Genomic DNA, 21,710 nt, shown 5'->3' with positions numbered 1-21,710 from the left:
TCAAGCAGCCACACGTTAAGGCAGTACCAAGGCCCTGCTGCTTCTTTAGTTCACCCTCCTATCACTATTAGAGGCTTCCCAGGTGGCTCAGTGGTAAAGACTCCATCTGCCAATGCAGGAGACACAAGTTCAATCCACGGGTTGGAAGATCTCCTGGAGAAGGAAATGGCAACCCACTCCAGTATTCTTGCCTGGAGAATTCCACAGACAGAGGAGCCTGGCAGGCCACAGTCCCCTGGGTCTCACAGAGTTGGATGCGACTGAGCAGCGGCAGCAGCCTATCAGTCTTAACTCTTCTTTCCCACATTTCATTATTTGGCATTGAAAGTGGACTCGTCTTTGTGATTCTCCCAATAAATTTTTATAGCTTCTACTATAAGTTTATAGTTCCCACAGGAAAGTAAAATTATTGAACTCTTTAGCTCAAAAGAGTGTGGGGAGAAAGGAGGAGAGGAGCTGCAGGGAGACCTGCTGGACTGTGAGGCTCTCCCCGAATGTGACAGTCACACCTCAGACTCAGATTAGGTCTGATTCCATTCAGGAAAAAAAAAATAGCAACTACCAGGCTTCCCTGATAGCTCAGCTGGTAAAGATCCGCCTGCAATGCAGGAGACCCAGGTTCAATTCCTGGGTCGGGAAGATCCACTGGAGAAGGGATAGGCTACCCACTCCAGTATTCTCGGGCTTTCCTGGTGGCTTAGCTGGTAAAGAATCCACCTGCAATGCGGGAGAGCTGGGTTTGATCCCTGGATTGGGAAGATCCCCTGGAGAAGTGAAAGGCTAGCCACTCTAATAGTCCGGCCTGGAGAATTCCATGGACTATATAGTGTATGGGGTCAAAAAGAGTCGGACATGACTGAGTGACTTTCACTTCACTTTAGCTCAAAAACTTGTCTGTCCAAATACTAATGCTACATTCATGTTATGGCTCTTAGAATCTATCTCCTCCAAGGTCTCAGAGTCTCTGCTCCCCTTCCCTCCACCAACCTGCCTCAAAAAAGGACGAGATAAAACCTGCACCAAAGGTATATTTAACCACCCACACTGAACAGTCCTGGAGGTCACTTGTAATCTCTCTACAGAAGTTTACAGCATCCTTTTGCTTGTTCCAATCTCACTGTCCCCTCCACTCCTGCATGAAAGTGTGGGGAGAAAGGAGGAGAGGAGTTTCAGGGAGACCTGCTGGACTATGAGGCTCTCCCCAAATGTGAGAGTCACACCTCAGACTCAGATTAGGTCTGATTCCATTCAGAAAAAAAAAAAAGACCTTCCTTCCAAAGACCATCACCTCTGTGCCTGCATCAGTCACCACTAGATATCTACAGGGCTTAAGAAACTGGAATTCCTCAGCCACAGACGTGATTGTCAAGCTCTGTACTGGAGTTCAGGCTGCAAAGTGAGTGAAAACACGCTCCATCCCTTGAGGAGCTCACCAGCATCAGAGGGGAGCAAGAATGCAAACAAACAGCACAACAGATTCCAGGGTTAAGAGAGGTAAGGATGACATCATAAGGAAGAAATGATGGTTCTTCTGGGGATGGAAGGGGTGGGCAGGGCTGGTGAGGTAAGAAGAGCAGTGGGCCTGGTGGATAGCAGCTATAGAGCAATTATGCTAGTTGAATGGTTGGTTGGATGGATGGATGAAATATGGATGAGTGGGGGGATGATGGATAGATATATGGATATGCTGACCATAGGGAGTACTGCTGCTGCTGCTAAGTCACTTCAGTCATGTCCGACTCTGTGTGACCCCAGAGACAGCAGCCCACCAGTCTCCCCCGTCCCTGGGGTTCTCCAGGCAAGAACACCAGAGTGGGTTGTCATTTCCTTCTCCAGTGCATGAAAGTGAAAAGTGAAAGGGAAGTCATTCAGTCGTGTCCGACTCTTAGTGACCCCATGGACTGCAGCCCACCAGGCTCCTCCGTCCATGGGATTTTCCAGGCAAGAGTACTGGAGTGGGGTGCCATTGCCTTCTCCAATGGGGAGTACAACAGATATAAAAGGAATAGGGATGAAAGGAGGGCATCCCCCAAAACAAAACAGCATGCACAAAGGCCTGAAACCATGGGCCTGAAACCATGAAAGAGAAGGGGTTTGCTATATCTAGGGCAATGGAGCTGATGCAGTATGAGGGAAGGTTGGAAAAGTCACAGGGATCAGATCATGAAATGCCTTGTAATCAAACACAGAAGAGTTTGGACTTCATCCTGCAACAAAGAGAAAGACATTCAAGATTTAAGCTTCAGTGTGCCACAGATGCACACTGGGTGAAAAGATCACTCTGAGAGCAGCATGCAGACTGGGCAGGGGCACTGAAGACAGCACATTGGAAGGAACGAAGGCAAGTCAGGAAGCTACAGCATTAGCCCTTTTAAGGCATAACAAGTACTCAAACAAGAACAGCAGGGATGAAGAGGACAGGAAGGAATTTGGGGTTGTTTGGAATGCCCGAATAATTGGACTTGATAACCAGCCTGCCATGGAATGAGAGCAGAATCAAAGGATATCTAAGCCTCTAGAATTCAAGACAAAGAACATGGTGAGAAAGCAGATAATTCATTCAGTCTGAGCACAACGAGCTTGATGTACCTATGAGGCATTTGAGTAGAGGAGGCCAGGTCAAAGTCAGATGGTCAGACCCTCAGCTCTGGAGGGACACTGACTAAGAAGTCATCAGCTCAGACATAGTGGCTAAACAAGGCTGTGGATGGCCTGATGAGGACGAGCAAATGCCAGTATTTCCTAGGATGTAGGAACAAAGAACGGAGAATGCAATAGCACCCCACTCCAGTACTCTTGCCTGGAAAATCCCATGGATGGAGGAGCCTGGTAGGGCTCATTTTTGGAGAATGAAGAGAGAGGCACGGGTAAAGTCTTGCAGGAAGCATCGGAAGGAACAGGCTAGATGTTCTGGGCAGTGAGAGGGCCCAGCAGAAGGGGAAAGGCCAGGAATCTGACACGGTCCCCAACCACAAGGCAGTGCACGTGGGCAGTACATCCATGGAAGCAGAGGATGACACCGATGGACAGACTCGGGGTGCAGTGGGGGAGGCGGGGTTCTGGAGGACCGTCAGGAGGCAAGACACCAGGATGAGGGTCAGTTGAGGGTAGTGGTGATAAGAGAATGTTTAAAGTCACAGATGCTGAGACACAGGCTAAACAGATTAAAACAGGAATAAATGAGTGAAAGAGCTAAAATGAGAGAGAACTGTGGTCAGAGAGTGAAACATTAAACTTTAAAATTTCAGAGGCAGAAGTAATTGCATTCTATAATTCTGCCACTAGCTTTGTGACCTGGAGCAAGTTACTTCAAGTCTCTAGGCCGCAGCTTCTTTTTTTTTTTTTTTTTCCCCAGTCTCCTAAAACTTCACTACTTTATGTTAAGAAAGATGATACAACACGAACTTCATCAGAATTGCTATGCCCCGCCTAACAGGAGCAGTGAATGGAAATTGTATAGGATCAGGCCAATGTTAGAATACTTTAAAGCTAACCATTCCGTTTACGACCTGTCTGACCTCCTTGTCTTTTTTCTTCCTCTTCTCCCCACTGTCCAACTGGGGGATCTCTCCTTTGTCCGAAACTTAAACAGAGAACATACTAGGTAGGCTAGGGTGAGAGATGAGATGAACTTCAAATCAGCATTGACTATGGAAGATCAAAGATAATTTATAAACCATTAGGAATAAGGTGAAGATTGAACAGTATTGCCAAACATAAGATTAATGTTTGAAAATTAATAACATCTCTAAACAACATGGATAACCAGTTTAAATACATTAAAAGGTAAAAGACAACAGTAATAATAGTTACAAAAATTATGTTGTTGTTGTTTAGTCACTAGGCCATGTCTGACTCTTTGCAACCTCATGGATTATAGCCCACAAGGCTTCTCTGTTCATGGGATTTCCCAGGCAGGATACTAGAGAGGGTTGCCATTTCCTTCTCCAGGGGATCTTTCTGACCCAGGGATCAAACCCACATCTGCTGCACTGGCAGGCGGCCTCTTTACCAATGAGGCCCCAGGGAAGCCCACAGAAATTATAGGATAGATACCTTAAAAAAAAATCTAATAAGGGCTTCCCTGGCAGTCCAGTAATTCAAGAATCTGCCTTGCAATGCAGGGGACACCAGTTAGACCCTTGATCCAGGAAAATCCCACAGGCCTCAGGGCAATTAAGTCCGTGGCAGGTGGCAATTAAGAGCCATAACTACTAAGCCTGTACTCTAGAACTCGGGAGCTACAACTGCTGAGTCCACAGGCAGCAACTACTGAAGCACACACACCAAAACTCGAGAGTAGCCCCCACTCTCCGAAACTAGAGAGAAGCCCTCGCAGCAATGGAGACCAGTAGAGCCAAAAATAAACAAACAAACATTTTTTTTAAACAGTCTAATAAAATAAAAGTTTCTTTGTTGAAAATTATAAAACATTACTGAAGGACATAAAAGAAACCTGAATCAATAGAGAGGTATGCCATGTTAAATAGTCATTCAGTCAGTATTTATGAAGTACCTACTACGTGCTGGGCACTGTTACATGCTGAGGACTCAGAGGTGAACAAAACAGACCAGACTCCCTGCCCTCATGGAGCTTAGACAATGATATATACTATAGATCAATCTATAAATTCAATGTGGTCGTGATCAAAATCTCAACAGTATTTTTTAACTAGATGAACTGATTCCAAAATCCATATGGAAAAATAAACATTCAAATCCAGGAAATTTCTAGGAAAAAAATGAACATGGAAACAGTGGTCGTACTCCTAGACATCAAGACTTGAGGCATCAACACAGGGACCCAAATAAGAGCAACATACAGAACTGAGCGTCTCCAAGCTGACACAAGTGTGAGTAGCAAGTTTAAATATTTTTTAAAATGGCACTATAGGACATTGAAAAAGGCTGTACTTCTCCAGTAATAGCGGGACAATTGGTCATCAATATAAGGAAAAAAGCAGATTCCCACACTTGACACAAATATAAAAATAGATTACAGATGAGTTAAAGATCTAAAATGTTAGAACATTAAAACATTCACAATCTCTGTCTCTCTGTGTGTCTTTCACCCTCTCTCTCTCTCTCTCTCACACACACACACACACACACACTTCTTTTTAAAAATATTAGAAGAAAAAATAAATAAATAAATAAATAAATAAAATAAAAATATTAGAAGAAATATCTTTATGACCTTGAGTTGGGAAACAATTTCTTAAGCAAGATAGAAAAAGCACAACTCATAAGAGAAAAGTTTAATAAACCTAACTACATCAAAATTCAAAACCAGTTCACCTGGCTGTCCAGTGGTTAAGACTCTGTGCTTCCAATGAAAGCGGGCAAGGGTTTGATCTCTGGTCAGGGAACTAAGACCCCACATGCTGAGTTATGCAGCCAAAAAAACACAAAAACTAATTAAAAAATAAAACTTTCTGCTCTACAAAATAATTCATAAATAAAGTAAAAATATAAGCCACAGAACATAAGAAAAGTGTGTCTATAACAGACAAAATTTTGGTATCCAGGATGTAAAAAGAACTAATCAAACTTTTAAGAAAAAGATAAATCCATAGAGAAATAGGCTGAAAATATAAATAGGCAAGTCATGGAGAAGAAAAGGAGAATGGCCAACAAAAGGAATGAAAAGACATTTCTACCCTCACAGGAGGAAATGCTAAATATTTAAATGCCACTTTATAACCATTCCATTAGCAAACATCAAAATTCTGACCAAGCACCAGTGAGGGTGTGGGGAAACAGACACGCATAATCAGAGCAAACTGGAATGTACATCGGTGCAACCACTATGGATGGATTTAGCAATGTCCAGTAAAAATGAAGATGAGAACACGCATGAGCCAACACTGCCACTTGTAAACCTATTTCTGAAAGGATCTTGCACATGTTTCCCCAGGAGAAATGTGTAAGGCTGCTCATTTGCACAATGTCTGTAGAAACAAACAAACAAACAAAATGGAAACAATCTAAATGTCTTCAAATGGGAGAACAGAGTAGTAACTGAGAAGGTACTCATAAAATGGAACCCCAAACAGCTACTGAAATGAATGAAGTATACCCAGATGCATGAGATCTCACTGAAGGGAAAAACTCTAGGCAGAATTAGAGGTAACAGTATGATACTATTTATCGACATCTTTAAAACATATAAAGTCATGCTGCACATTGTTCATGAATGGCCATACTTACATAAAATATAATGACATTCATGGGAATGAGAAACAGCAAGTTCACAACAGTGTTTACTTCTGTGGAGGGAGGGAACTGGAAGAGAATTGCACTTGTAGGAAAAAAATAAAAAAAGCTCTTTCCCTCACTAAGAAAAAAAAATTGAAGCAAAAATATCCAAATTTCTTTTAGTTCTGATTTTTGTACCCACGAGTGTTTCTGGCATTATTTTCTGTACTTTGATGTACTTTTTTGACTTTTTTTTTTTTCTTCTATCAGCCACCTCATGTCTTTAACAACTCTGAACAGAACATTACAAGAAGGAAAATATAAAACTGGTTAAGCTAAGGTTTGGGAAGTCTATGAAGGTCTGCCAACAGTGGTACTTCTGTTTCCCATCATCCCAGAGAGTGAGAAGCCATATGGGCACAGTAAAACCTCCTTGTGATGAACCCCACTAAGACAATGTTACAGGGAAGACGTCAAGGCCAGTTCTCCCAAAATGCATATCTCACCTCACGCACGTGTCTCTTCAGGTGCATGTAGACACTCTGTCCAGTTTTTCGAAAGTGTCTTTCCACGTGTTCCCTTCCAAAGGCCAAAAATGTATTCATGCATACATAGAGTCCGCCTTCAGAATTCTAGAAGAGACAGGTTACAACGTTAGTCAAGTAGTCTAGACACAGGAACAGAGAAGGGGAAGGAAGGCAAACAATGACAGACAATGAAGACAAAGTCTGGCAAAAGTCCAGTCATCATAGTCACCTGCAGTGACCTCAAGGGCTCACAGCCACTTACACAGCTCCTGCCTCAACCCTGGGTCCCCGGTGCTCTCTGACAGCAGAGCAGTCTCACAGTCAGGTAAAACCCTAGGGGCTCTGGGGAGTAAACATGCCTGCTTGACTCTCCAAACTGGGGTAAGGGGTGATCAGGGATAGAAGAAAGCTGGCAGGTGATCCCATGACCATCATTCCATATAATAATGCTTTTTTAAATTTTACTGAAGTATGTGCTTAGTCGCTCAGTTGTGTCCGACTCTTTGCAATCCTATGGACTGTTGCCCGCCAGGCTCCTCTGTCCCTGGGATTTTCCAAACAAGAATATTAGAGTGGGTTGCCACGTCTCCTCCTCTAGGCAACCTTCCCAACCCCAGGGATAGAACCCATGTCTGTTTTATCTCCTGCATTGGCAGTCAGCTTCTTTACCACTAGCGCCACCTTTGTTGAAGTATAATTGATTTACAATGTTGTGTTAATTTCTGCTGTACAGCACACTGATTCAGTTATACATATTTTGTCTTATTCTTTTCCATTACAATTTATCACAAAATCTTCATTATAGTTCCCTGTGCCATCCCTGGACCTTTTGTCTATTCATCCTATATACAATAGTTTGCATCTGCTAATCCCAAACTCCCAATCCTTCCCTCCCCCCCAGCCCCCACACTTAGCAACTACAAGTCTGTTCTCTTTACAAAGACCATCAATTCAATAGTTCATCATTCTCCCTCACTGGTCAGTGCAAGTCTACAGGAACATGAAGTTTTATATCCTTTTAGCAGGACAGCATGCTTCAAAGATATTGTCCCCTTCCTTCAATGATGCATGATATTTGATGGTGCCCATTAATAAATTATAACAATTCAATAAATAAATAACATAATAAGTAAATAATAAAGAATGGAGTCCTCACATTTTTATTGAATACCTGATATGTGTCAAGTAATTTGCACATATTATTTCTAATCCCAACAATACTGCAAACTGCTTAGTATTATTTCTATTTATAGTTTAAGAAAAACTAAACATAAGTGACTTGCCCAAGTTCACACAATTTGGAAGTGTCAGAGTTAAATCTGAATCTATTTCTGTTTTATCACTCTCTGCCATACTTCAAATATTATTTAATTATGGAGATACAGCTATAATGAACAGGCAAGGATATTGTTCACATTTGAGATACTTGATTTTTTATCCTACCTTTTCTCTCCCTTTGCTTAATGTGCTTCTCTGTAAACTTCTATAAAGTTAGTCATCCTTTCCTCAATAAAAATAGATTTTTATTACTATCCTATGAGTTCCACCATCCAAATAATTCTTTAAAAAACAAAAAGTTGAAACATCTGTTAGAATTGCCAACAAACATTGATCAACATTCCTTGCAATGAATTTTAGTAGAACACAAATTACAATATCAAAACAGACATTGATATCCTTACAAATATATGAAAAATAATTTTTAAAGTTCCAAGATTGTTTATTTTTTTAAATTTCAAATAAAATTTTCCAACACTGTATCTATGGTTTATAAACCAAACATAAAGAAGCCTTGTCACAAAAAGAACATTACAACATTAGTTCAAACGTGTGCCCATTATTGTAGCATTTATAATGTGTAAGACAAGAAAAAGAAAGTCACAAAGAAAGAAGTAAAATGGCCTAAATTTATTGATGACATTATTGTCTGCATGGAAAATCCTAAGGAATCTACAATCTACTAAATAACTAATAAAACTAATAAGTGAATTTAATTTCACAAGGTCATGGGATACAGGTCAATGGACAAAAATCAATTTCAATTTTATAGCCTGGCAACAAATACTTACACGTGAAATTTTTAAAACTTGACTATAAAGTACCATCCAAAAATCTCAGAATTATATAGCTTGTGCTTCTGGTTAACTTTTTCCCTTTAAATGACATCACTGGAATAGAATAGAAAAGTTCTCCAACTAGAGGCAACACATTGCATTCACCTGATAATAGATTAGGTAAATATTTTCAAAAGATTTTTTCAAATAACTGTTTACTTATTTAAACAGATTCTTTTGCATAGTCATAATCCTTAAGAAAACATATTGCACCATTATAATGGCAAGTTATTCATTAAGCCAATTAAATTGAGCATTCCATAGTGTGATTTAAAAAAAAAAAGAACACTTCCATTCTCTTCCAATAAAATATAGTTCAATCAGAAAGTTTTCAAACCAGAAGACATAATTGGGGAAATATTAGATTTGAAACCAGAGGTCCTGAACTGCCACTAAATAGCTCTATGACCTCAACAGAGTTTGTCAGATAGTCTCCGAGAGTCAGTATTTTCCTCAATAAACACATCTCTAGCAATAATTCCCACCTCACAGGGCTTCGTGTAGTTCAAAGGGGAAGAAACACCCACTGTGCTATAAGTCATTATGTAAAAATTGATAATTATTTATTACGAGTTGAAAGTTCTATGTGCTGCATGTATCTCCTATTATCACAATTATTTTCTACTTGGGGGAAAAGCAGAAGGAAGAAAAAGGTCAGTCTAACAGCCACACAGGCTGGGGATAACAAATATTAATTTATCATAAAATGTAGTAGGCAGCTAGTGGGAGAACCAAGAAATTAGCAAGCAGGAGAAGAAAAACGTTCAAGTACAGCATTTTTCTTAAGAAAAATATAGAATAGCTATATAATGCAAGATTATGTAATCTCCAATATAATCATAAAGCCTTTACTAACTTCATTGCCAAGAATTTTTTACTTATTAAGGAATTTGATAACAATTTAATATACCAAACATCCAATATTAAATCTCTGGAGTCACTTGATACTGTCACAAAGTCCATAATTAAAGAGAAAAATGCTTTGGCACTCATAGACAACCCCACGTAGGGAAGGATTCTATCCTAAATACCCAAGGACATCTTCCATTCCACATATATGCTGGCCTCTGAAACAGCCTATGGCCCTCACTAGAGGCTCTGAGCTGGAAGCACTGCCCCAGGAATCTGCCAGTAGTTCTAAAAGTTAAGACACACTAACAGAAAACCCTTTAAAAGCTACTCATATAGAACAAACACCTTAGTTTAACCCATCTAGTGATCTACACTTTCTTCTCTCTTGTCTCCTTATTGTCTGTTTATACAAGAAGGTCCCGCATGATTACTTGGCTGCACTACTGGCCACATGAAGACAAGTGGTATATAGTCCTTTGGGGGGCAGTTATCTTAGTGACGGGGAGGATGGTCAATGAGAGGAAGAGGGTGAGGGTTTGAACACTCTTAAGAGTCAAATTAGCTCATTATTTCTCCTTTGCTGTGACTTCAGGAACCCGAGAGGAAAAATAACTAATTTGTACAAAAATATTCATAGATGAACTATTTAGGATAGGAAAACAGCCCCCAAACAGAGGAACTAAGAACCTGAGACATATAAACACAACAGATACTGTAACATTATTTAAAATGACAAATATATGAATCATGTGTAATGTGTACAGAAAACGTGTAGAATTGCATGTAATGTACCTAGGAAAATAATATTCATGGAACACATGCTCATGACAAGGAAGAAAAAGGAAGAGGGGAAGGGAGGTTGTAGGCTGACAAAAACCTGAAATGAAACTGGAACAGCTCAAAGGTTTTATATTTAAGTTCTTGACTTGGGGGTCTCAGCCTTACCCCCCATTACCTTTGTGCTTGGTGTAGAGAGGTGTTTCTCATACTACTGTCGTGAAGGGCCAGGCTGTTTTGTTTTGTTGCGCTTCTATTCATTAAGGAAAGGTAAGAGGTTCCAGTGGTCCTGCTGCGCATGGCTAGTTCTCACCTTCAGCCAGGTGTGAACCGAAGTCTTTCAGCACCACAAAACTCAAGTGGGTCTATATCCTGTTCAAACAAACTAATCCACTGCTGGTGCACTTGGAAGTGGCCACAATGGCAAGCTGCTATAGAAATTTCCAAATGCTTCCTCTCAATGTTCGTGCTTATCTCATGGCACCAGTCAGCTGACCACACTTCAAGTAGCATTGGTCTAGAGTGAGATGAACTGCCCAGTGCTGAGTCTCTCACTGTCAGGAAAGCATCTCTTCAAGGACCTCCAGGGACACCAGGCAAGGCCTCAGGCCTGCAGAGCACCTCACGTCAAAACCAGGGAATTCCCTGGCAGTCCAGTGGTTAGGACTCCGCACTTTCACTGTCGAGGGCCCAGGTTCAAAATCCCTGGTCGGGACACTAAGATCCCACAAGTCCCACACCCATCCAGCAGTCCACCCTGCCAGCCACTGCCCATGACTGATTCTCACATTCCTCTGCTCGACCCCATGCCAACGGTCCTTAATTCCAAATCCACTTTCTTTTCACAATTGTTAGCATCTTCTTCACTGAAATCTGTAGCAGGGAGAACCCTCACTTCCTTCACTTGGGGCCACCACATTCAGAAGCTCAATCACTCATGCATTTGCTCCTTGAGGGAAGGAAAATTGGATGACACTTATCACTGAATTGCAATGACAGTACCTGAGCAGTACAGAGCAAGACTGAACAAACATTTCCGGAGGGAATGGGAAGTTTTGTGTGGTTATTTGTCATTCAGTTACATAGCTTAGTCTCTCTCTCTCAAATCAGCCCTCGGTGCCCTTCTGACCTGGATTTGAAATACATCTCAGCTCAGGCTCCACTTCAAGTCTTTCAGCATAACTAAATAATATGAGTGCATGCTCAGTGGCTCAGTAGTGTCTAACTCTTTTGACCCTATGGACTGTAGCCTGCAAGGCTCCTTTGTCCATAAAGAATGAGAATCATCAAAAGAAAACCGATGGCTTGGCACAGAAGAACGGCCCGAGGCACCAGCATGAATACTCACTTTTCAGGTTTGTGTGGCTAAAGTCACCCTCTTTGCAGCATGGACACCAGGCCTGCTGTGTCCCAGCTCCCCCACCTTCCATAACCAAGCTGGCCTTGCAGGGTTCTTCAAGGTAGCAGTGCCATCTGCACACCCCCATCCATTCCAGAGGCCAGCCAGCCCAAAATGGCCAGTGTGTGCTTCTCTGCATTTTCTTAACTAAAGCAGATTCTAATTACCATTTACATGATGCACTGAACAGAAACTGGGCCAAGAGGCTAGACTTGATTTAGAAACCCGAAATTGCAGGGAAGTCAAAACTCAGGGCTTCTCCAAGGCTCCCTAAGAATTCCCTCTGACAACTTTTCCCACCCCACAATCAAACCCTAAGAGAAAGAAGCCACATTAGAAACCCAGGCGATGTCTGTGCCCCATCTTCAATACATTTCAATACAGATACAAAAGATACAGAGCCATTCACTTATGACTTTACATTAGATGACCCAGCCTACTATTCAGAAGTAACATCAAAGTCACCTTGTTTTATACCGCCTGCCATTTAAAAGAATATTAAAACACTGGGGGAATATAAAGGTCAAGGTTACAAGATGTTTCAGAGGAGCAAGTGAACAATCCTTTTAAATAAAAATACACCACATTGTCAATCACTAGGTGTTCAGAGAACTTTGTTTATAACGGTGTGTACTTGGAGACCAGCCTCTGCTGGAAGTCAGGAAGGGAGAGGGAGCCTGTGTGGGCCACATACTCTGGAAACAAGAGTCCCACGTAACCCTTGTTTGTATAACATCAGAACAGTGTGGAAAACAAGCGGTCATTGCCCCAAAGAGAAACATGATGTAGGTAGACGGAGTCACAGCTCATCCAGGTCCAGGACAAATTACATACCAGCACCGGGGAGGGCTGTGACTCACACTCACGCGCAAGGGAGACAAAAAGAACAAGAACGCGGTACTTTCTAGAGTGTTATTTGAAAATAAAAAGAGAGCTAAACCAAATTAACTATTAACAGAGAAAAGAAATAACCCGCATGCTCAAGAAAAGATTTGCTTAGTGATTTATGGTGCATCCATGAAGTGTAATGCTCTTCAGCCATTTAAAATTTTCTTGGGGGGAATACCCTGGTGGTCCAGTGGTTGAGAAAACGCCTTCCAATGAAGGGAATGTGGGTTCAAGCCCACATGCCGCGGGGCACCTAAACCCATGTGCCACAACTAGAGAGCCTGAGCGCCGCAACAAGACCCTGACATGGCCAAAAATAAAATAAATGTGGTTTTAAAATGAAATAAAAATAAAACTGACTTGAGATGAGTATTTACTAATAGGAAAAGCTGTACATGGTGTTTTTGAGTGAAGGAAGCAAACAACAAAAGAGTGTGTATGATGTGCTATGCAATATATAAACACATGCACACTCCATGACACAAGATATCATATCAGCATTGGGAGATGTTCCTGAAGATAATTTTTCTTCAGGAACATGGATTCACTTTTTAATAATAAAAACAGGAATACTTTTCTTAACTGAATGTATTTAGAATCAAACAATAGAACAGGCAGTCATTCCAATGTTTCCTTTTCTTAAACTAAGTTTTCCTTAGGCTTTTACAACTTCACCTTTAAGGGGCTGGCTATTCTCGCTACTCCAAGCAAAAGCGTGGTTCAAAATAACTAGGAGATTATCTCAGAACAAGTAGCTAAGGAGATGGGGGAACACACCACAAGTAAGAGAGGTGATCAGGGAGGCAGACATGAAAGTGATTACAACTGAGAAAAAAATGAAACTAATCAAGGACACTGTACCCCAGTTGGATGGCATCCAACTTCACAGAAGGGGATGGTCTGTGCAGAGTCTGGAAAAGAAGCTGTGCGAGAGCATGTGGTTGTGATGTCTTCTCTGGGGGTGCAAGAGAAGAGGGTGTGGGAGGATGTGGGACAGGAAGAGTTTATTCAGCAAAGAGAGAGACAAGCAAGCTTGGTGTCCTGATAACATCTGCATCCCAGCAAGGAGAGAGAAAATAACAGAGAGGCGTAAAAGATAATTTCTGACAGAGATAAAAGTGACAGAGGAGCCTGAGATTGGAAACAAGAGAGTTGGGGTCTTGATACAGCGTGGTGGGGGTAACACGCTGGGGGTGGCAGGGAGGGAGGGCTTCCTGGAAGGGCAAGATCTCAGAATGAGGGATCAGACAAACAAAACGAAGAAAGAGCACACACTCTAGATGAGAAAGCGTGTGCAAAGGCCACAACTCCCGGAAAAGCTTGGCTATGTCGTCAAAGGGACAGAAAGAAACTCAGGATGCTGGAGTCAGGGGAGAGAGAAGACAGGCCTGTAGATGCACTGCGGGGTTCCCAGATGAGAAGCACCATAATCTCATCTACTTTTTTAAAGATCATTCTGGCTACCACAGAGAAAATTATGGAGAGAGGACCCAGAGAATACATGGTTCCCAGGCTACCGTAAAGCCTAGACTCCCGCTGTCCAATTCAGTGGCCACTAGCCACGTGCAAGTACTTCTATCTAAATTAAAGTAGGTGACCAAAAAAAATCAGTTTCTTGGTCACACTGGCCACATTTCTCAGTAGTCACATGGAGCTAGGGTTTACCACACTGGGCAGTGCAGACATGGAACAATTCCATCATCCCAGAAAGTTCTTTTTGACAGCCCTGTCTAAACAAGGTAAGATGATGGCTGAGCCTGGGAGAGGCAGAGGAGGATGACAGGAAAGGGGCTGAGGGCAGAGATGGGGAAACCGGGGCAGATTCAGGATATAACTTTAGGATACAGCTCAGAAGCATAGAGGAAGGAACTGTAGAAGTGTGTGAGAAAGGGCAGTTAGAGGTCACCCCCTAAACATTTTGACTCATTATTTCATAAGACTTCCCATCTTCTCCCTGCTCAACTCTTTAATCGAGCAATCACCTGTCTATTAATTTAGCTTCTCGGGTCCTTCCATACCTGTATGGTATATATGAATATTCTAATGACCGGAGCACAGATTGCCCAGTACAATCTGGCTCCTAGAGAAAAACAAACAGACAACAGTTTTAAAATACAAAAATTATGTGCATGCAGATGGGAAGCAAATGTGCAATAAGAAAGTAAAACAAAGTTCCAGATCTAGTGCAGCAAGCATGCAATCCACAGAAAAGGGAAACAGAGGAAAAGTACCATCAAAAACATATATAGGCTGAACAGCAAGGAAAGACTCAAACCGTTCACCAGTAGAACAAAACTCCCAGAATACAACATTTGCAAAATCCAAAACCCCGGTTTCCACAGCAAATCCACAGAAATAAATCTGTCCATATCAGCTATCTGTCAGACATCAGGCATGCTGTATTTCATGGGGTTGCAAAGAGTCAGATGCAACTGAATGACTGAACAACAATATCAGCTAAAAAAAAAAAAAATGCATATAATCCCAAGAGACTGTCAGCCTCTCTGCTAAACATTAATAAATCCTGCTTGTGGCCATGAAGTGTTAAGAAAAAATAGAAATGTTATGCAGTCATGATTTCTTCAAGTTTGCTCCAACTTTGACGTTCTCTCTGCAGGGAACTCCTACACCTTAGAGCTGCACAGCCTGGTCTGACACTAGAGGCACAGTCCCAGCAGCCAGGTTTTGACACGCGGTAAATTTACTATTCCACAGAGGCATCATTTATTAACTTTTCCCCTAAGCATAAAACAAAATCCTTGCTCTGGGTATTTGGAGCAATGAGGATGCTGTCACCTGAACAGCTAGGAAGGGTTTGGGCAGAACGAGAGGAGCAGTAGTTACTATGATGCTCACAGGTCAAACGGGCAAAATAAAAACTGTGAGAGGATGAAGATGAGGTGAACATCTTCAGCAGCACTGAACTGAAGCTATAATCCATCTAAGTAATTCCCAGCATACATCTTTTTTAAAAAACGTGAAACTGGTTTGTCAAAGGTAAAAAACCTCTTAAAGTCAGGGGTCTTATTATTTTTAAGAATAGATGGCTTTCCTCCTGATAAACTACATTACACACAGAGACTAGGCTTCCAGGCTAACTCATAAAAGCCCAACAATAAGAGCTAAATTTGAGTATGAATAACAGCCTTGATGACTCAGACAGTAAAGAATCCGCCCGCAGTAGTAGAGACCTGGGTTCGATCTCTGGGTTGGGAAGGTCCCCTGGAGAAGAAAATGGCAACCCACTCCAGTATTCTTACCTGGAGAAGCCCATGGACAGCCAGGCTACATCCATGGGGTCACAAAGAGTCAGACACAACTAAGCAACTAACACACACACACAACAGCCCTGAACAGAGCTCCCCTCAAGGAGGCCAGCAAACACTCATGCCCAAGGCTTTTGCTACAGAACAGAGCCTCACAAAGAATTACTAAGTACAGGATGTCCCTCTGTGGTAACCTCAAGACCCTCTAGATACCATTTCACTTTCTTCTCAGAGGAATCTCTCCACCACATCTCACTAAAGATAGGGCTAGCAATAAGGAACATTCCACGGGCAGCCATGAGTACAATCTTGTAGTTCAGTTCAGTTAGTCGCTCAGTCATGTCCGACTCTTTGTGACCCCATGAATTGCAGCACGCCAGGCCTCCCTGTCTATCACCATCTCCCGGAGTTCACTCAAACTCATGTCCATCGAGTCGGTGATGCCATCCAGCCATCTCATCCTCTGTTGTCCCCTTCTCCTCTTGCCTCCAATCCCTCCCAGCATCAGGGTCTTTTCCAATGAGTCAACTTTTCACAGGATGTAGCCAAAGTACTGGAGTTTCAGCTTTAGCATCATTCCTTCCAAAGAACACCCAGGGCTGATCTCCTTTAGAATGGGAGGTGAAAATCAAAGCTCAGAGAAAGGTAGCCAAATCAAGGCACTTGATGAAGTCCTGTTGCTATTAAGTAGTAAGAAGTATTGGGGGGGGAAGTGGGATGAGATTGGGACCCCCAGGCCAGTCTGGCCTCCACATGTTTCCAGGTGCAATTGAGAAGCAGATGTCATTATGGTGGCAGGAGCTAGGTGGCGGCTGTCGGTAAGCACACGCTGTCAGGGGGCAGGGGAGGTGCTTGCAGAAAAGAGCAGATACTTCTTTTTTTTTCAAGGCTGTTTCATTCCAAGAAAGCAGAAAGAGCAAAGAAGAGCCACTCCGCTCAAGTGAGTAAGTAGCCTGGGCTGAGTGCTCTCCTAGGCTATCCTGCAAGGGACGGGAGAAGCTGGAGCAGGCCCTGCCAGCTCAACTCCCCAAACGTGAAAAGGACAGCTAAGTTCTTGGAGTTGGCCCGTCCAGGCTGAGGGCTCCTTGACAACAGCAGTGGGAAGACCCACTGTTGGGGGTGGGGGGAGTCCAAGATGCTAGTAAAGCATCTGCAGGGTTTGGCAGCCTCCATATTAACTTCCTTGGACTGCAAGGAGATCAAACCAGTCAATCCTTAAGGAAATCAGTCCTGAATATTCATTGGAAGGACTGATGCTGAAGCTGAAGCTGTAATACTTTGGCCATCTAATGTAAAGAGCCAACTCATTGGAAAAGACCCTGATGCTGAGAAAGACTTAGGGCAAGAGGAGAAGGGGTGACAGAGGATGAGATGGTTGGATGGCATCATCGACCCAATGGACGCAAGTCTGAGCAAGCTCTAGGAGACCGTGAAGGACAGGCAAGCCTGGCATGCTGCAGTCCATGGGGTCACAAAGAAATCAAACACGACTGAGTGACTAAACAACAACAACTTCAGCTACTAAACTGATCTATTAGTGGTTGCACTCTGCTGGTTGTGGGTCTGGAAAGACAGCTCACACCAACTGAGGCTGCTTCCAAAACCCCAAGCTGGAAATGCTGCCCCAGGCTCCTGTCTGAGTTTTTCTGGAACTCGAGCCAATCAGCAGGAAGCCAAGAGGCCTGTGCTAGTTGCTGCCCCCTCAATAACCCCAGGGGCAAAGACCCCAGGAGCAAAGCAGTGGGACCCTGGGGCTCTTAGAAAGGAAGGGCTACTCACAAATCCTGAGTCCCTAAACTAGGGGCTGCCAGACCCTGCAGTCTGAACACTGACCTCTGAGCGCCATGCCAGTCTGCAGTTTTCCCTGAGGGCACGCAGCACTTGCCCATTGCATCTGACTGCCTCACCTCCCTCATCTGTCCTTGATTCAGTCCATCTTCCAGGGTACCAGCCGTGAAGTCATCTTTAACTCTTCCCACGCCTTCTCCCACTGCATATTCTGTCACCAAGTTGAACCACAGCCTCCATCAAAATCTCTACCAAGTTAGTCCTACCACCCCAGTATCTCTATTCCCACTGCCAACACCCTCATGGAGGCAACCCCCTCTGATATTACAAGAAACTCCTGGGAATTACTATTCAAAGTCTTCTCACAGTCACACAGTCTCATGCTGTTCCCTTGCTCTTAACTGGCCTGCTAGTCTAGTCTAATCTTATCAAGACAATCTCCATCACCCACAGAGATGTCAGCCTTGCCTTCCAGTCTCCCCAATAATCCTCTCTCCCATTAGCCAGTGAAGGCTCTCACATATACACTGAGCTTGGTCCCACCTCCACGCCTTGTCTCCCCTGCTCCAAAACACCCCCTCTTCAGGTCCCACCTGACTGTCCAGACCAATAACTCTTCCAGTCTTTACCTACTCTTCCTGTGCCTGAGATCTCCATTCAGGGCCACACTGTTCACAACTTGAATATCCTAACAGTGCTTCAGGGTCTAACCTCAAGACGCATCAGGGCTGACATCCCACCTCTGTCCCTTACGAGTCTACTGAACCTCCGTGACTCTCAGCTTCCTCTTCTGTAAAACAGGACAACAGTAACTGTCATTTATAAGTCAGTTACTATTGTAATTAAACGAGGTGGTGTGTATAGAAGTATCTCATATGGTATTTGACTCATTATAGACACTCCACTATGATAGAAAGATCCAGATCATACCCTCTTTTCTGTGGTCCTGTTTCTCTCCTAAAACTCACACCTCCACTATAGCACTGAGAGCAGTACCAGGGGCATCAGTTCAGTTCAGTTCAGTGGCACAGTCGTGTCCGACTCTTTGCGACCCCATGAATCACAGCACGCCAGGCCTCCCTGTCCATCACCAACTCCCGGAGTTCACTCAGACTCACGTCCATAGAGTCACTGATGCCATCCAGCCATCTCATCCTCTGTCGTCCCCTTCTCCTCCTGCCCCCAATCCCTCCCAGCATCAAAGTCTTTTCCAATGAGTCAACTCTTCACATCAGGTGGCCAAAGTACTGGAGTTTCAGCTTTAGCATCATTCCTTCCAAAGAAATCCCAGGGCTGATCTCCTTCAGAATGGACTGGCTGGATCTCCTTGCAGTCCAAGGGACTCGCAAGAGTCTTCTCCAACACCACAGTTCAAAAGCATCAATTCTTCGGTGCTCAGCCTTCCTCACAGTCCAACTCTCACATCCATACATGACCACAGGAAAAACCATAGCCTTCACTAGATGGACCTTAGTCGGCAAAGTAATGTCTCTGCTTTTCAATATGCTATCTAGGTTGGTCATAACTTTTCTTCCAAGGAGTAAGCGTCTTTTAGTTTCATGGCTGCAGTCACCATCTGCAGTGATTTTGGAGCCCCCCAAAATAAAGTCTGACACTGTTTCCACTGTTTCCCCATCTATTTCCCATGAAGTGATGGGACCGGATGCCATGATCTTCGTTTTCTGAATGTTGAGTTTAAGCCAACTTTTTCGCTCTCCTCTTTCACTTTCATCAAGAGGCTTTTTAGCTCCTCTTCACTTTCTGCCATAATGGTGGTGTCATCTGCATATCTGAGGTGATTGATATTTCTCCCGCCAATCTTGATTCCAGCTTGTGTTTCTTCCAGTCCAGCGTTTCTCATGATGTACTCTGGAGGCTCTAAATAAGTATGAGTCCTTGCTAACTGACACAAAACAAAATCTTATTTTTAATCTTACCTCAGGAAGTACATATTTCTTTTGTACCTTAAGCAACATCTCTAGTTTGGAGGCATGTTCAGATTCATCAAATTCTTGTCATTACTGCCTTGTCCTGCTGTTCCGGCTCCAAAAATAGGTGCTCTTGTTCACATCTCGTCTGCACATGGGGACAAGTGTCTTCCTGGGCTGATCACCTGTAACACTGCACATGAGCAGCAGCACAGAGGCCTGGGTGATGTTCACAGAGACCAGCTCTTATGTCATCTCCCCAAGATCACCATGTGTGACTACTTTTACCAAGACCCTGGGGCATCTAGAATCACAATACACAAAACAGCAAGTAGCTGCGACACCTTTCCCTCACTTTTCCAGCTTATAACTTTGCAGACAATATGATAAAATAAAAATACAGCACTGGTTATTTTTAAGAACATGTTTTATTCTAATATGTATGCTTATGATTTTTAAAAAATATAAAAACAGAAAAGATACAGATTTACTAGCACAGGTTCACAAAACGGCACAGCTTTCTGCCCTCTACTGTTTTTTGTTTTGGCTGTGTCACTTGGCTTACAGGATCTTAGTTCACTGACCAGGGATTGAACCCAGGCAGTGAAAACACCAAGTTCTAACCACTGGACCACCAGTCAATTCCCTCAGTCCTCTACTCTCTTCCCTTTAATTCTCTAAGATCTCAGTTACTCTGTATCTTCAACAATCAGTACCTCAACCATGATAGAGATGGACAATAAATCTCTAGCCCAGCTTGGGGGTGGGGGTGTGGAGAACACCCCATGAAAATACCTGAGCTGGGTTTTAGGGATCAGTGGGGTGCAGGGGGTGAGGGGTTGGGAGAAGGCATTCCAAGCTAAGGGAAGAGTACAGGCCAACGTGCAGAGGAATGAAAGCATGGACCATCTGAAGAAAAAGTCCTTAAGGCCAAAGGGAATGCAGGCAGCAGGCAGGTGCTAAGAGACAACACTAGCAAGGAAAGTTAGATCAACGTGATAAACTGACTTGTTTACTATTTTTAGATTAGTGCTGTTGAAAAGTCCTAGGCAAGGAAATGATGTGACAAGATCCATGTTTTAGAGAAACAACTGGGAATGCAATGTGACAGATGGAAGGGACGTAAGGAAGTTAGTTAAGAGGTTTCTGCAGGAGTCTAGGCAAGAGGTGACGAGAACCTGAGCCTTGGCAATGTAGAAGACAAAAGGCCAAAGTGGAACCCCATCACTAATGGGAAGTGACATAAAAGAGAAAGGAATACACTATATTCACAGCAACACTATCCAAATAGCCAAAAGGAGGAAGCCACGCAAGTGTCCGTTGACAGTTGAATGGATAAACAAAATGTGGTCTATATACATGAAATTAAAAGATGTTTACTCCTTAGACAGCATATTAAAAAGCAGAGACATTACTTTGTCAACAAAGGTCTGTCTAGTCTAAACTATGGTTTTTCCAGTAGTCATGTATATGTGAGAGTTGGACTATAAAGAAAGCTGAGCGCCAAAGAACTGATGCTTTTGAACCATGGTGTTGGAGAAGACTCTGGAGAGTCCCTTGGACTACAAGGAGATCCAACCAGTCCATCCTAAAGGAGCTCAGTTCTGGGTGTTCACTGGAAGGACTGATGTTGAAGCTGAAACACCAATACTTTGGCCACCTGATGCGAAGAGCTGACTCATCGGAAAAGACCCTGATGCTGGGAAAGATTGAGGGCAGGAACAGAAGGAGATGACAGAGGATGAGATGGTTGGATGGCATCACCAACTCAATGGACATGAGTTTGGGTGAACTTTGGGAGTTGGTGATGGACAGGGAGGCCTGGCGTGCTGCGGTTCATGGGGTCGCAGAGTCGAACACAGCTGAGCGACTGAACTGAACTGGTCTATATACATACAATGGAATATTATTCAGCTTTAAAAAGGAAGGAAATTTTGACACATGCTACAACACCCATGAACCTTGAAAACAAG

At 43.1% G+C, this 21,710-nt stretch overlaps 1 protein-coding gene across 2 annotated transcripts in view; it reads right to left on the bottom strand.

Annotated features, from left to right (window-relative positions):
- The window catches only part of USP13 (ubiquitin specific peptidase 13), a 131,874-nt gene that overhangs the window by 98,233 nt on the left and 11,931 nt on the right, over window positions 1-21,710 (bottom strand). Inside the window, exons 1-2 of one of the 2 annotated variants that reach the window (XM_040251437.1) lie at window positions 8,169-8,391; window positions 6,705-6,830 (exon numbers count right to left, since the gene is read on the bottom strand). In XM_040251437.1, coding sequence (XP_040107371.1) covers window positions 6,705-6,803 — 99 coding nt within the window. In that variant the 5' untranslated portion in view covers window positions 6,804-6,830; window positions 8,169-8,391. Of the gene's footprint in view, window positions 1-6,704; window positions 6,831-8,168; window positions 8,392-21,710 lie in introns of those variants that run through there. The other variant, XM_040251429.1, reaches the window with a different exon arrangement.

Source organism: Oryx dammah, unplaced genomic scaffold (assembly GCF_014754425.2).
Source record: "Oryx dammah isolate SB20612 unplaced genomic scaffold, SCBI_Odam_1.1 HiC_scaffold_2, whole genome shotgun sequence".
Taxonomy (NCBI): domain Eukaryota; kingdom Metazoa; phylum Chordata; class Mammalia; order Artiodactyla; family Bovidae; genus Oryx; species Oryx dammah.
Note: the sequence above shows the minus strand (reverse complement) of the source record. Positions and strands in the feature narration are given on the sequence as shown.